At 45.0% G+C, this 15,404-nt stretch overlaps 1 protein-coding gene across 1 annotated transcript in view; it reads left to right on the top strand.

The window, feature by feature from the left end:
* Neb (nebulin) overlaps nucleotides 1-15,404 on the top strand; it is a 188,264-nt gene that overhangs the window by 155,550 nt on the left and 17,310 nt on the right. The window contains exons 133-147 of the mRNA XM_032903283.1: nucleotides 277-387; nucleotides 604-705; nucleotides 797-901; nucleotides 3,341-3,451; nucleotides 3,932-4,036; nucleotides 4,734-4,838; nucleotides 6,172-6,276; nucleotides 8,610-8,720; nucleotides 9,185-9,295; nucleotides 9,873-9,986; nucleotides 10,881-10,985; nucleotides 11,775-11,879; nucleotides 12,478-12,582; nucleotides 13,186-13,278; nucleotides 14,347-14,439. Coding sequence (XP_032759174.1) covers nucleotides 277-387; nucleotides 604-705; nucleotides 797-901; nucleotides 3,341-3,451; nucleotides 3,932-4,036; nucleotides 4,734-4,838; nucleotides 6,172-6,276; nucleotides 8,610-8,720; nucleotides 9,185-9,295; nucleotides 9,873-9,986; nucleotides 10,881-10,985; nucleotides 11,775-11,879; nucleotides 12,478-12,582; nucleotides 13,186-13,278; nucleotides 14,347-14,439 — 1,581 coding nt within the window. The remainder of the gene's footprint in view (nucleotides 1-276; nucleotides 388-603; nucleotides 706-796; nucleotides 902-3,340; nucleotides 3,452-3,931; nucleotides 4,037-4,733; nucleotides 4,839-6,171; nucleotides 6,277-8,609; nucleotides 8,721-9,184; nucleotides 9,296-9,872; nucleotides 9,987-10,880; nucleotides 10,986-11,774; nucleotides 11,880-12,477; nucleotides 12,583-13,185; nucleotides 13,279-14,346; nucleotides 14,440-15,404) is intronic.

Below are 15,404 nucleotides of genomic sequence, written 5' to 3'. Positions count from 1 at the left end.
CCTGCTGTTATAACCTGTGACAGGTATCTTAAAGGTAAGAGTTAGCAATGAGCATTGAGCGTGCTTGAGTTCCGTTCTCTAAGCTTGCTGGATAGTTCTGGTGTTAGTCCACGAGAGAAAAGACGGGGAGGAAGTAGACTATGACCCCAGAGATCAAAGTTCCACCCGACACTGCGATCGGGAGTCATGGACTTCCCTGAAGATCTTCTCAGATTCCTCAAATAAACCTTCCCCTCACCTTCCTCTGCTCACACGAACACCTCTGATGCCGTTTAGACAAACTACAAGAAGAAGTTCGTCAAAGAGAAAGGGAAGTCCAACTACTCCATCATGCAAGAGCCTCCAGAGGTGAAGCATGCGATGGACGTGGCCAAGAAGCAGAGTGACGTAAGTTCCCGCCTCAGCATCCTGAAGGGTCACAGGACACCGTGGACCTCAAATGAGTGCATGCTCCTCATGCAGTGATGCTCCTGTCTGACGGTTTTAGAAATACAGGGGTGGGAATCGGCTTGCTTTTACCAACACCCATGCTGTTTGTATTTAATGAGGACCATTGGAAAATTCTGTGGGCCTCAAGTAAGCGCTTTCTTCCCTCAAATCAAGGTTGCTTATAAAAAAGACGCCAAAGAGAATCTGCATTACACCACAGTGGCCGACAGGCCAGACATCAAGAAGGCCACCCAGGCAGCCAAACAGGCCAGTGAGGTAAGAGTGTCATTAAAGTTCAGTGTCACAGTGGCACTGTGTGCGTGTGCCACCGAGACCACACTGCCCACTTGGGGTCTCTCTGATGCAGGTGGAGTACAGAGCCAAGCACCGCAAGGAAGGCAGCCACGGGTTAAGCATGCTTGGCCGCCCCGACATTGAGATGGCCAAGAAGGCAGCCAAGCTGAGCAGCCAGGTAATACAAAATGGCAAACAGGGACCCTGGTGTGGGAGTTTAAAACTAGTCAGGGACAAGCGATGCCCAGGAAGAGCAGTGTCAACGACCCAAGAGACTCAGGGCCTTAAACTGTACCACGGCATTTAAACAGTACAGAAGGCCTTGACTCATTTCCTGCTAACCAACCTAGGCTTTCTAGCCTTCCACGTCTCCATTTACAGCTTTTCTATTTAACCGCTCTTGGCGACTAAGGGTGCCTCTTGCCAGGCAGTAAGATTTAGATCTTGCTTTGTACTTGAGTCACCTGGGAGAGACTTGGTACTGTGTAACCATCATGATATTCTAACTTCTAAAACCTGACCATGTAAAAGAACCTTTCTCCTTGCATTTAACAACAGATATGAGTGCCCGGGCTAGGCATGGCTGAGTAGGGGTGAGCAAACGTCTTCAGGTTCTTGTCTCTGTAGTTAAATAATACAGTCTTGTGTGACGAGAGCTTGGTCACAGTATACACAGGGTGTCAAGAAGAATGCTTTCATTTCAGCAGACTTTGTATTATTAAGACAGGCTCAGAAATGTGTTGTCCAAAGCAGACTGCCCATATTCCCCAACCTCTGCAATGCCTCCAAGTTTATACCGGTTTTTAGAGAGCTGTAGTCTAATAGCAGCTCTCTTAGGGCAACCTTTGGTCCATCTGAAGCACCACAATGAAGCCTTTTTCATTGGGTGTCTTTGTGTTGATGACCATTGGTTGGAGGAGAGTCTGTGGCTGTCTTGGTTGAAGGTTGAGGGACCCTAGGTTGTGTCACAGACACTTCCTGGGTAGAGGCAACACATGTCTCCTCACTCCAGAAAGGGCGCTCAGGAAAGACCAAAGTAATGATTGCAACAAAGTCCAATTTGGTGAACAATGAGGTTTTTGTTGTTATTGGGGGTTATTGCTAACAAGAGTATGAAAGAGGGGGTACATCCAAGGTCCAGCTCACAAACAGATGCTTTAAAGGCCACTGCAACATGGCGAGGACCCTGGACCTCTCCCCCAGCTTGGCAGCAACCGCACAGTCTGAAGAGCAACCTTTCCTTTTGGAGCTGGCTGCTTGGCCATTGTTTATCCTTTTATACTGTTGGTAGGGACCTCAAGAATCTTTCAAGGTTCATTCCCTTACCCCCACTGGCCTTTTGTTTATCCCCTGTGTACTTCCTGGGCAAGGGTTTCCACTGGGATGGACTGTTCCAAGCCTAAGAGCCAAATGCTGCCTTTTAATTGGTTTAACCTGTAGTAGGAGTTGTCTGCTAGTGGACTTCCAGACTTGATCCTCTAACGTCAGTGATAAAGGCATCGATATGTTTGTCAATAAGCCAAGTTTTCTGTCACTCGTTATTTGGTTGAATTGTCCAATGAGTAGCCATCTTTTTCTGTCTTACCTGGGCATAATGACCATCTCTTTCTTTCACTCACTCCTTTGCATATCCTCAGTCTCATGTACTCCAGAAGTACAATGAATTTTATATTCCCTGTTATTGTCAAGTATCTCACTTTTTCTTTATTTCAAAACCCGCTGAACCGTCCGTCTTGTTGCCCCCTGTGAGTATAATAATAATAATAATAATAATAATAATAATAAAGGAGAAGGAATAAGAAGGAAAGGAGGAGAAGAAGAAGAAGGAGGAGGAGGAGGAGGAGGAGGAGGAGGAGGAAGAAGAAGAAGAAGAAGAAGAAGAAGAAGAAGAAGAAGAAGAAGAAGAAGAAGAAGAAGGGAAGAAGAAGAAAGAAGAATTTTAAAATCCTATTTTAAAATAACAAATTTATCTAGCTTAACAAATTTTTACTTCTCAACCTTTGCTATTTACACCCTGCTCTCCGTTCCTTAAAGCAGATCTCTGATATCTGAGGTATCCAGGTAGGGAAGCCAAAATGACCCCAGTATCACTGATAGCCTCCCTAACTCCAGCCTAAAATCGTTTTGCTTGTTTGTTTGGTTTGGGTCTGGGTTTTGTTTTTTGAGACAGGATTTCTCTGTGCACCTTTGGCTGTCCTGGAACTCACTCTTTAGACCAGGCTGGCCTCAAACTCAAAGATCCTCCTGCCTCTACCTCCCAAATGCCACGACTATAAGTGTGTGCTGTCATCACCCAGCAGATCTAAGCTTTTACCGCTTAGTCTTGACGTTTATTAGCAGGATGCCATGTCGATGTCACCAGAGAATATGATGGCAAAGCCAGTGCTGTCTCGTGTGGCTTCATATCATCCTTGCTTATCTGTGGCCCTGTGTAACTGACAGTACTCTCTTACACTCCTGAAACAGCCCCACTGGTGTAACAAGTTCCGTGGTCAATTATAACATGGACATGATTATAACATGGACATAATTATAACATGGACATAGCCACAATTGTTTATGTTTCCCTGGTCAGAAGCTCGGGAATGATCTAGATGTTTGCATTTGTCGTCGTTAGGTTAAATACCGAGAAAACTTTGACAAGGAGAAAGGCAAAACACCCAAGTACAACCCGAAAGACAGCCAGCTCTACAAAACTATGAAAGATGCCAACAACCTTGCAAGTGAGGTATGTCCTTTAATTGTGGTAAAGGTCATAACATACTGTCTGCCATTTTAATCCTACTTAAGGAGCATTAACCGCATTCACAGTGCTCTCCAGTTACCACCACTATTTCCAAAGCTTTTTTATTGGACCCAAACAAAACCACGAAGCAACCCTTACTTCCCTAAGCTCCTGATACATGGAATCCTACAATATTTCTCTCCGTGTCCTATTTTATTTAGCACAGCATTTCCCAGTGCAGCATTAATTAGCATTGCAGCCCATTTTATGGCTGAGTATCAGTCCCGCGTGTGTGCCACCCTTCTGTTAACGACACCCATTATGTATCTACTGATGGACAGACACTCTGGTCATTTCTTCTTCTTGGCAACTCTGCACAAAGTGGTTTTCCTTTGCCAGAATTCATTTCATGGAGTTATATCCTACTATCATTTTCCTTAGCGCTATTTCTCACTTCCTCTTTATGTGATTCTTTACCACCAGGTCAAATACAAGGCTGACCTGAAGAAACTCCACAAACCCGTGACTGACATGAAGGAATCTCTGATAATGCATCACGTCCTGAATACAAGCCAGCTCGCCAGCTCTGTAAGCTCCATCACTGGTCCCTCAGGCACTGGCAGCTGGCTTCCTCCTCTGGGCTCCTATGGCCTCCTCTCTGTTACTGATATATTCTGCTTACCACAAAATTTCTATTTGGTGATATTCCTCCAAACTACACTAATCTACCAACCAATTACCCATAAAACACCATCGGCTGCAATGCCTCTCAGAATGTAAGAATGCTCGTTTGGGCTGCGGATGTAAGTCCACAGTGTTTACCCATGGGTTTGATGCCCAGGAGGAAAACAAAAAAATAAATAGCTCCAGTTCTTGTAAGGATGTACAAGAGTCATCTGAAACAGCCTCTTGCTTTCAATGATAGCCACTTAGAGACAGCCACACCACAGCAGTGTTTGCATCTGGTATTTACCAACAGTGCCACTCGTGGTGTTTTACCTATCCAACCATTTCCTTTTCTTTTGGTGGGAGGGGGAGGAGTTGTTTGTTTATTTGTTGGCTTTTGGTGGTGGTAGGGAGATGACAGGGCTTTCTACATAGCCCTGGCTGGCCCGGAACTTGCTATGTAAACCAGTCTGGCTTTGGACACGCAGACATCTGACACCTCTGCAGGGATTAAAAGCGCGTGCTGCGTGCCTGGCCCTTAAGCACCTAATCTAAGCAGGGACACCTGAGACTTTGCGGAACCTTCCCACTGATGTGTTTCCTTGCTCCTTCCCCTCAGTACCAGTACAAGAAGAACTATGAGAAGAGCAAAGGCCACTATCACACGATACCCGATAACCTGGAACAGCTACACCTCAAAGAAGCCACAGAGCTGCAGAGTATCGTAAGTCTATCAAGATGGCCTCCCCACACTGAGCTTCCATTTATCGCAGTATCAAAAGCCAGTGTCAAGTCCACTCTAGGAACGGGAACATTTTAATAGCCATTGTTTGAGAAAATATTCCCCGGTACTGGGGCTTGAAGTGGATAACATTTTGAGATTGGTTTATTGACAGTATTTATATATACTAGAAAAATATACAGCTGCCGTGTTTGTTATTCGTATCATGACAGTGCTGGAAGTCTGGCAGTTAGTTCCCCAGAGAGACAAACCTCTCACAGTAACCCTATGTCCCAAGCCAGGAAACACCAATAAATTGGACAAGTGATCACATCCTACACTGGAGGAGTCTCTGAGTGTTATAATTATTCTTAGAAGAAAGAACTTACTAGTAACATAGTCTTGCTACCACAAACTCATCATTATTGGGTGTCCTGGGGTATTAGCCAGAGGGCTGAGTTACGATAGGTGCTTCCCCATCATGTGTAAAGCAGTGTGTGTCCTCTTCCTGTGTTCCATCATGACCAAGAGTGCTGAGTTGAGCAACAGCATTGAGGTTATGGGTGGAAGAGCCCTTGTCTTTCTACCTCTCAGTTTCTCCTCATGCCATTATCAATAGTATGTTGACTATAAGGAAGAGACCATTTTACCTGCTAATGTCAGGCTTACTCAGTCCAGCTGTGAATTGCTTTCCCCTTAAATGCTAAGTTATCATTAATAGTAAAGTACATAGACACTGGTGTCCCAGAGGGAGCTGTTTGCTTTTAAAGCCTCATATGTTCTACAGTCAGTGGAGACCACGGGTCTCTAATAATAATAGTTCTTATGGAAGAACTAGAGGCTTTATCAGAAATATCAAAAGATGCTATTTATTGTCAAAATTCATATATCCGTATCAAATCTTGGATGGCCTCATAGATGGGCAATTTTCTCCAAACAGCATTTCCAAAAAGCAATATTTTTGCCAGATAATTGTTGCCAATGATTCTTTTGTGTCTCTAAATTAAATATAAATTAAATCTAATTAGCTCGTTCTTTTCAGATAGCATTGATTCTCCATCCACAGGCATCAGCTCAAAACGGTCTACGCCTGTAACACAATAGGAAAGTCTTTTGGCTTTGCAATAAGATAAGCCACAATAGACACAATCAAAAGTATGTAGGAAGCTGAGGCTAGAGGATTCTGAGTTCAAAGCCAGCCTGTGACACATTGTGAGAACCCATCTCAGATAATATTTAAAAAATTAAGTAAACCAATAAATTGCTGCCTGTAAATAGTGTCTCTGTCTAGGAATTGACTAGCGGCAAAATACTCAACAGACCTTCTCGTCACTAGGTGAAATACAAAGAAAAATATGAAAAAGAACGAGGCAAGCCCATGCTGGACTTTGAGACTCCAACATACATCACCGCCAAAGAGTCTCAGCAGATGCAGAGTGGGGTGAGTCCTACACCGCACAACAATGACGTCATCAGACCAAAGAGCACCGGCTCAGCCCCGGACCCTTCCCAGCCTCCTACAACATTACCCGAAAGTGGTAGAAGGTGCAGCTTTGTAACCTAAAAGCTTGCCCACTGCAGAAATTCTACAATCCAGTTATTTTCTTTAAGATGTTTTGAGTAGTATTCGTTAGACATGATTGGCTCCCACATTGTCATAAAAATCAGAATACGCTTATTTCTAAAACTGAAAAAAAAATATGTGGAATACAATACAATTTGAATTTGTCTTCACTGAGTGAAAAGTTCCCACTGCACAGATGCATGTGGCTTTTCCATGAATGTCACTTGGTGGGACGCCCCAAGCCAAACAAGAGTAGATCCACACCGGCACATGCATGGTTACCATGCTAATGTTCACTCCAGCCAAGTGAGGCGATCGGCCTACTTGCCCATCAGCAGATTAATAGATAGGGAAAGTGATGTTTTATGTACACAGAGGAGTTCTACTAAGCCATAAAGAGGGAGTCATGTAATTTGCAGGGAAATAGACACGACTGGAGGTCCTCATGTTTAAATAAGCCAGACTGAGACAAAGGTCCTATGTTTACAGAATCTAGATTTTTTTTTGAAAGGGCATGAGAGAGGGGAACTGTTTGTGAAGAAGACAGGAAGGGAAGAAGGGGAGAAAAGAAAGATAAAGAGATGTAGCCTGAGATAGGATGAGGGACGCGGTTTTGATCAAAGTGTATTATATACATGTATGAAAAAATCAAGTCAAAATGCCATATTCCTTATAATGAAGAGCAGAGATATTTTAAAAACAAGTCTTTTTCACTTTGAATCATAATGGAGAATGGAATTTTACTTAGACTCCCAGGAAAATGAGCCTCCTGGGGTCTTGTTTGCCTCTTCTCCATGAAGCCTGTCTCCAACTACAACAGCATCTTTTTTTTTTTTTTTTTTTTTTTTAGAAAAGTAGTTTGTGGACTTTCCTGGTATATGGAATGCAGGTGATAGAAAGTTTAAAATAGGTTCAAATATTGGTGACTCCGAATTAGGCACTGTAGGAGTGCTCCGGTAACTTTGGGGGAGATTTAAAACTCTGTGAAGAAGTTGGGAAAGCATGCTTCCAACATCTGTTCCTGCTCTCTGTGAGAGTGGAGTTGAAAAGACCAGGGGAGGGGACAATAGCCCTTTCTCTCCATCATGGATGGAACCATAGAGTCCTATGTTGCTGCCTCACTGTTCACCTAGTCTGTTCAGAGGTTAAAGCCATGAGCCCCTTGATGCTCCCCTAGGGCCCAATAGGACATGACTATGCCTGACACTGTAATGCCGGAGCCTAACAGTGCTGGCACATGGTAGATGCTGACTGTAAGGGAAGAGATAGTAAAGGAGGAAATGATAGGGCTGGTGGTATACACCTGTAACCTCAGCACCCAGGAGCCTGGTGCGGGAGGATCATGGGTTCAAAGCCAGCCTACCGCATGTCAAGGAAAGTCAAACGCATAAGGATGGGCAATGCCAATGAGATTCAGTCTTTAAGGCTTTTCCTTTCTACTCTCATATCCTGGAGCTGCTGTAAATTCTGAAATAAAGTACTTTGTCCCTTTTAAAAATGGTAGTGAAGGAGCTGGAGAGATGGCTCAGGGCACTGACTGCTCTTTCGGAGGCTCCAGGTCTGATTTCCAGCACCCACGTGGCAGCACAGAACTGTCTGGAACTCCAGTTCCCGAGGAATCCAATACCCTCTTCTATCCTAAGCAGGCACAGCTCCCATACACATAATAAAATAAAAGGAAGTTCAAAGTGCTCGGTGTAAAGCGCGGGAAGCAAAAGCCCAACTACCCGAGCTCCATCTTGAAGACCCACAAGTCCCAAGGAGAGAAATGGCCGCTGAGAGTTGCCCCTGCCCTCTCAGGCTCAGTGGTGTACACATTGCAGCATACGCTGTGGCGCGTGTTTGCTCCAGCGCTCACCCACAGTCACCCCTAGTAACGGAGATAAAAGTAATAAGTGGAACGGTCCCAGGAAGAGAATAGAGTTCAAGCCGATGGCCCATCCATCTTCCCATTATGATTCGGGTCAGCTCTGTCACAACCTCAGGCGGACTTCAGGGAGAGTCATCAACAAACTTCAGAATTGCTTTGGAGCCATTCGCTGCCAGAAAAATATTTCCAGAACAATGAGACAAGTTTCCAGCACATGACTTTTGCCGGGACTGTTGATTAAGAGGCCAAACCCTGAGAGGAAACATACTTTTCCTTCTTTGGACTGAAACGTAGATTCTAACAGAGTCTTCTTTTTGTTTTTCCTTCCTACTCATATTAGAAAGAATATAGGAAAGATTATGAAGAGTCCATTAAAGGCAGAAACCTGACGGGCCTGGAGGTCACGCCAGCATTGTTACATGTCAGACACGCAACCAAAATAGCGAGCGAGGTAGTAACCACGTGGTCTTCCCCTCCCCCTTCACCCAATAATCACACTAATGACTCATCGTTGTGCTCCTGCCTGGGTTCACCTGACTCAGGCTTTCAGTTGGCATTCCCATGTTTGGTACTACTGTCTAATCCATGGCCCGTTTTAATTCTTCTAATTTTTAAAATGGAATATCTAATAAAACATACCTACCTTAGTATCCTGTAGGAAAAAAAATCTAATAAAACATGCCTACCTTAGCATTCTATTAATTCCCAGTCTTGTATTTAATTATTAACCTCAACTGTGAACCATACACCTTGCATTTACTCACGTTTTTACTTACGCAACCACGGACGGCTAAAAATTGGAATAACTGTCTCATTTATTCATTCACTTGTTTTGGTTTGGTCCTGGCTCTTTTCACCTAAGAGAATGATCCGGGCTTTCTTGTCAGTTTTGTTGATTTTATTTTTGTAATATAGAAAGAGTATAGGAAAGACCTAGAAGAAAGCATCCGGGGCAGAGGTCTCACTGAAATGGAAGATACTCCCGACATGCTGAGAGCCAAGAATGCCACTCAAATCCTCAACGAGGTAAGACCATTGTCAACTACTGTGCATATATAATTGATAATGTACCTTCATCCTACCCAAGAAAGACCGAGAAAGATAGATAGATAGAGAGAGAGAGAGAGAGAGAGAGAGAGAGAATAATCTTTCATTCTAAACTTTATATCCAGGCTAATTATTAACCGCTAAATAAAATAGGCATCCATTTCTGATGAGTAGATATGAAAGCAGCATGGGCCTATAGAAGTTGTCATAACCAATTAGTGGCTAATATTACTTGATTTAGTTGTGATGTGTTCACAATGCTCATTCTAAAGGAAAACATCCCACCACACTGGGGTGGTTTGCACCTAAATTTAATCCTAATATGAGCCTAACCAGATTTAAATTTTACTCTCTGTGCTAATGGGTTTCCCTTGGTTAACGTCACTGCACGGAGGAACAAGCATGTCATACCGTCCACTGAAGGTAGCTGGCAAAGACAGCACCGGCAGCTACGGAGGAGCATGCCACGTGGACTTTTAACTCATGCAGCGCTGTCACCTACTAACAGAAGGCAGGGGACCTTTTTCTTTAAAACAAACAAACAATTCTTCTACAGAAAGAATATAAGCGAGACCTAGAGCTGGAAGTCAAAGGAAGAGGCCTGAATGCCATGGCCAACGAGACTCCAGATTTTATGCGGGCCAGGAATGCTACCGACATTGCCAGCCAGGTCAGCGCTTCCGGGAAGGCATGCCTGTCCAAACGGTAGCCTTGGTTATAAGGATGTACTGTTGGTCCTCTGTCATCTCCCTTGTTTGACAGTGACATCATATATTTAGCATCCTTAACCATCTGCTTGATGAAACATAAAGCCCAGGGACCATTTGTCAGGCTGCTTCTGTCTCTGCCTTCCTGGGTCTACGACCACTGCGGACATCAGATTAAAGTGCCGAAGCCGGAGGACCAAATTACTGTGTGGAACTGAGGCAGATTCTGACCTCATTTCTTAGTCAGTCCACTCATTCTGTGGCACTAAGAATGCCTTCCTTAGACTGTGTTCTTTTTTTCCCCCCTGCTTTGTAAACCTACATTTTAAACACATCCAGTCCAGTTGTCTGAGGCTCCCTAGTGTCAGGTCTTTATGTAAACCACCCCTACTCTCCTATCTATCTACCTGATTATCCCTTTGCCCATAGTCACCTACATTGATCTAATCGGACAGTCAGTCTTTCAACAGCCAAGACCTTGCTGAGTCTCATTCTTTAGTATAAAACAATAAACACGGACAGGAAAGATGGTTCAAAAGCACTGGCTTCTCCTGTGGAGAGCCCTCATCAGAACTGCAGCACCCTCCGATCAGCTCACTGCCCTGTATAAGCTCATCTTCAGGAGATCCCACATCTTCCTCTGGTCTCTGTAGGCAGCGGGGGTGCACATGACGCACAGACATACCTACAGGCACAACACCTACGCATGCAAAAATTAGTTTGAAAGATATAAACACAATAGAAAGAGATGTATCGAGTGCCAGGAAAAAAAATATGATCACCTCTTCATTCAACCAAGCTAAGAGGTGCTGTGCATATTGTAAGCGTTCACCGGACTGTTGGGTGTCCTTTTACAGATTAAGTACAAGCAATCGGCAGAAATGGAAAAGGCCAATTTCACTTCTGTTGTTGATACCCCAGAAATTATCCATGCTCAGCAGGTCAAGAACCTCTCTAGCCAGGTAAGCACGTCCCTTAGGTCGAAGGTCTTCGTATTCCTCACATGCTGTTTTCTCATATCCCAGATTCCCCCACCAAAACAAGAAGGCATTGCTTCCAATGCAGGTCTGAGTGAGAATGGAGATTTTTGATCAGATTTAAAGATAGACTGTAAGAAGGGTTTGGGTGTGGGTATCTCAGTGGTAGAGTGTGACGCCCTGGGTCACTAAAGCCCTGGAAGAAAAAACTCAAAACGCTGTGAGGGAATTTCCAAGCGCTGAAGAGGGTGTCCGTGATCCAATTCCCGACTCATAAATATTTTAGCATCTGTTATGATGTGAGTTTAAGGTGTGTGAGCACAAGCGGAAGACCCAGTAGTAGACCACTCGTGGCTGGGACTGAGTGAGTAACTTGAACCACACAACCTGTGGCATCCCAGGCTGGATAGCATCTACCTCACTGCAAATCCTGGGACGGAAGGCATGGAAACTGGGTGGGGGAGGGGGGTCACACACCTTGTAACCTCTGCACTTGGGAAGAATGGGACACGAGGCCAGTGTGGACTGAACAGCAAGACCCGGCCCGGCAAACCAAACAAATATAAAAACGAAAATAAAGACAAACGGTGTCCTCTTCAGTGATGATTGGGATGTACCTGCATGGGCAGGATGCGAAGAACCTCCCGTCTGCTGTAGTGGGAGGCCTGTCTTAGGTTTCCCGGCATGTATGTATGTATATATATATATATATATATATATATATATATCACACTATGGGGCTCATCCTGTCTATTTCTTGGAACCTCTCCCCAGAAAAAGTACAAGGAAGATGCAGAGAAGTCCATGTCATATTACGAGACTGTCTTGGACACCCCAGAGATGCAAAGAGTCCGTGAGAACCAGAAGAACTTCAGCCTCGTAAGTCTATTCCACTAAAGCCCAGCCCACGGGTGGGATCCAGCAGCTAAACTGGGGTGGCTTTGGGGACACTCACTTGGCATCTCATGAGGACAGGAGGGTGCACATGAATATTCTCCAGGCTCACCTTGTGTTTTAATCCCAAGTGAGCATGACAGTCTCTCCTGATCAGTAGGTGTCCCCTTGTCATTGAGTACAAACCATTACTATCTTTTAACCAGTTTTTCAAACTGGTGACGTGTCCTTCTAAAACTAATTCTAAGCAAGAGATACTTTTAAATTTTTTTAATGCACTTTGGGTTCTTAAAAATTGGTTTCTATTTCCGGGGGCACGCATAGCTTGGTGTTAGCGCATATGTGCTTCGTGAGGTGTGAGGTCCCAGGTTCAATCCCAGAAAGTCTCTAGCAATACCCCAGCACTAAAACTGGTTTCTCTCCAAACTTATTAAAGAATTGACTCTGGCCACCGCTTTGTGGTTGCTGTGGCGTGGGCTTTCATTAATGTGGAAGTTTAACCTCCCAGCCACGACACAGAATAATTATAAAACGTGTAAGAGAATGTTGAAATCTTAATGGGACCTTTACTCTTTCTTCGTAGCTTCAATACCAGTGTGACCTTAAAAACAGTAAGGGGAAAATTACAGTGGTCCAAGACACGCCAGAAATACTGCGTGTTAAAGAAAACCAAAAGAATTTCAGCTCGGTACATTTACTGTTTCCTTTCCTTCTAATGCTAACCTAATAATGCCGTTCTCTTCAAGAAGGGACACGGGCCCATGCTGACCCAGGCAATTAACCTCTAACTTGCCCAGTTAATGCTAATGGGTCTCTGATAAAAGCCCCCACATTTCTAAATCATTACTCCTGAGAATATTTGGAATAACTTAACTCTAACCAAATAACTCTTCTCTTTGTATTTTTAATCTCAAAAAGTAACTCAGACAGTAACACACATTGTCTTGTTCCAAGAAGGTGGATTTCTTTGTGATGTGGTTTTCTTTTAATAGCCTTCTCCAAAATAACTGACTGACCGTGCGTTTCTTTAATGAGTTCTGTGGTTTTTAATCGTGTTTTTTTCTCATCCTGTGTTAATATCCTGTGATATTCTAAATAGAACTCTCAAGAGCTGGAAACTGGCCGGCCTGGCCTATGTGGTTTCAGGCTTTGGTTCTGACAGGAGGACATCAGGTGCTGTCCTTCAGCCCTTGCCTGGAAACACCGTGTAGTGTCTTGGTTTTCACAGAGGCCAGGCACTGCCCAGGTTCCCCTCTTTGTGGTTAACACTGTCCTGATTCTGAATGCCCAGGTTTTATATAAAGAGGATGTGTCCCCGGGAACAGCAATCGGAAAGACTCCGGAGATGCTCAGGGTGAAGCAAACGCAGGACCACATTAGCTCGGTAAGGACACGTCCGTCACTCCTGCCATTCTCGACCTGACTCCGATAAATCTGTGACTTCTGAGTCATACTCAAAACCTGTCACCGGAAACAGTGCCCAAGCTAAAAGCGAGTGTCTGCGTGTCGCTGTCATCACGTGCTACATGCTAGTGCAGGTTCTCACAAAGAGGAAGGTCCATGGCGGGAAACAGAGGCTTATGAGAAACTCTATCAGCCTCAGAGAATGAGCCTTTCCGCAGACGTGTGTGGGGCTACGTCTGTCCTAGGCAAATGGACTGTTGCTAGGAAGAGGCTGGCGGACAGGAGGCCTCTTCCTACTTTTGCATTCTCTGATTCCAGTCGCCTCCCAAGCCTCCCAAAAATGTGAAGTGGAAAGCCCAGAAAAATTATCCTTTCTGAGAATATAAATAGCTCCCATCTCATCCTACCTGGGGCGCGAATCATCCCTTCATTCCGTAGAATCCAGAAGTGCACGCTACCTGTCCTCAGTAGCTGTCTGCACTGCCAGATTTTACTACTGCAATGTTTGTGAGGAGCAATGCTAGCCAGGCAGGTAAAACGGAGAGCATCACGGTGCTCCCTCCGTGCGAAACAGCCAAGTATTGCACAAAAGAAGTAAAAATGCCAAATGCCAAGGTTTGCTAACCTTGGTTAACAGAATAAATTTTATATCTGGGAACTTGAAGTGGGGGGGGGGACGGGGACGGGACCCCATGCTTGTTTGCTGCCATACCTCAGAACAGCAAAACAGGAAGCCGCCATGCATGCCAAGCACTCAATTAAGAAAAAGGCTGGTGTGTGGCAGCACATACCTTCAGCCCACCACTCAGGAGGCAGAGACAGGTGGGTGTCTTGTGAGCCTGAGGTCAGCCTGGTCTACACAAGTGAGAGCTTGTCTCGAGACCACCCGAAATTGAAGGAGAGCTGTGTGTGACTCCATGGTAGGATGTGTACTAAACATGCACCATCTCCAACCCCCCTGAGCAATACAGGACATTTATCAACCGTACGTATGTGGTGGGAAGAATTCAGCATGGAGTAACACCCCGGTGTCCCCATTTCCATGCAGGTCAAGTATAAAGAAGCAATTGGACAAGGAACTCCCATCCCTGACCTGCCCGAAGTGAAGCGCGTCAAGGAGACCCAGAAGCACATTAGCTCGGTACTGCCCCCTTCTTTGCTCTGCCACCTCTCAGCCAGTACCCTAGTTTCACCCATCCCTTCCTTCTGCCGAAGGCCTCCCTCCCGTGCCTGGGGATGCTGTGACTCTCCCTTGTCCCCCTCGGGTTGCAGAAGTCGCCGGGAGACTTCAGTCATAGCCGTAGCTCACTCGTATCACTCCTTGTACTCTAACTTCTCGGTGGCCAACTTCCTGTTGAACTCTGTCCACTAACCTGAGAAAAAAGCAAAATAAGCCCAGGGGTTCTGTGTTGCTTTGGGTTGCAACTCCTTGCCTTTCTATAATTTTGTGTGATTCAGGCGCTCCACCTGTCTCTGCCCCCATGTGTGTTCATGGCGTGTACCACCAAGCCAGGCTTAGGCTGAAACTTAAGGCAGCAAGGAGATAAGAGGTTTAGAAAGTGGGCATTCCTGAGAACGGGACCCCCGTTGAAGGAATCAGAGAAAGGACTGAAAGAGCTTGAAGGGGCTCGAGACCCCATATGAACAACAATGCCAAGCAACCAGAGCTTCCAGGGACTAAGCCACTACCCAAAGACTATACATGGACTGACCTTGGGCTCCAACCACATAGGTAGCAATAAATAGCCTAGTAAGAGCACCAGTGGAAGAGGAAGCCCTTGGTCCTGCCAAGGTTGGACCCCCAGTGAACGGGATTGTTGGGGGGAGGTAATGAGGGGGTGGATGGGGAGGGGAGCACCCATATAGAAGGGGGGGGAGGGGTTAGGGGGGTGATGGACAGGAAAGCGGAAAAGGGAATAACAATTGAGAAGTAAATAAGAAATACCCAAGTTAATAAAATGGAAGGAAAAATTTAGCTCAGCGATAGAGCACTTGCCTAAAAAGGCCCTGGGTTGGTCCCCAAAAAAAAAAAAAAAAAATGGAGGAAAAAACCTCTCCCAAAATTAAAAAAAAAAAAAAAAAAAAAAGTGGGCATTCCTTACTCTT

Source organism: Rattus rattus, chromosome 5, assembly GCF_011064425.1.
Source record: "Rattus rattus isolate New Zealand chromosome 5, Rrattus_CSIRO_v1, whole genome shotgun sequence".
Lineage (NCBI taxonomy): Eukaryota > Metazoa > Chordata > Mammalia > Rodentia > Muridae > Rattus > Rattus rattus.
This window is presented reverse-complemented; position numbering and strand designations above follow the sequence as displayed.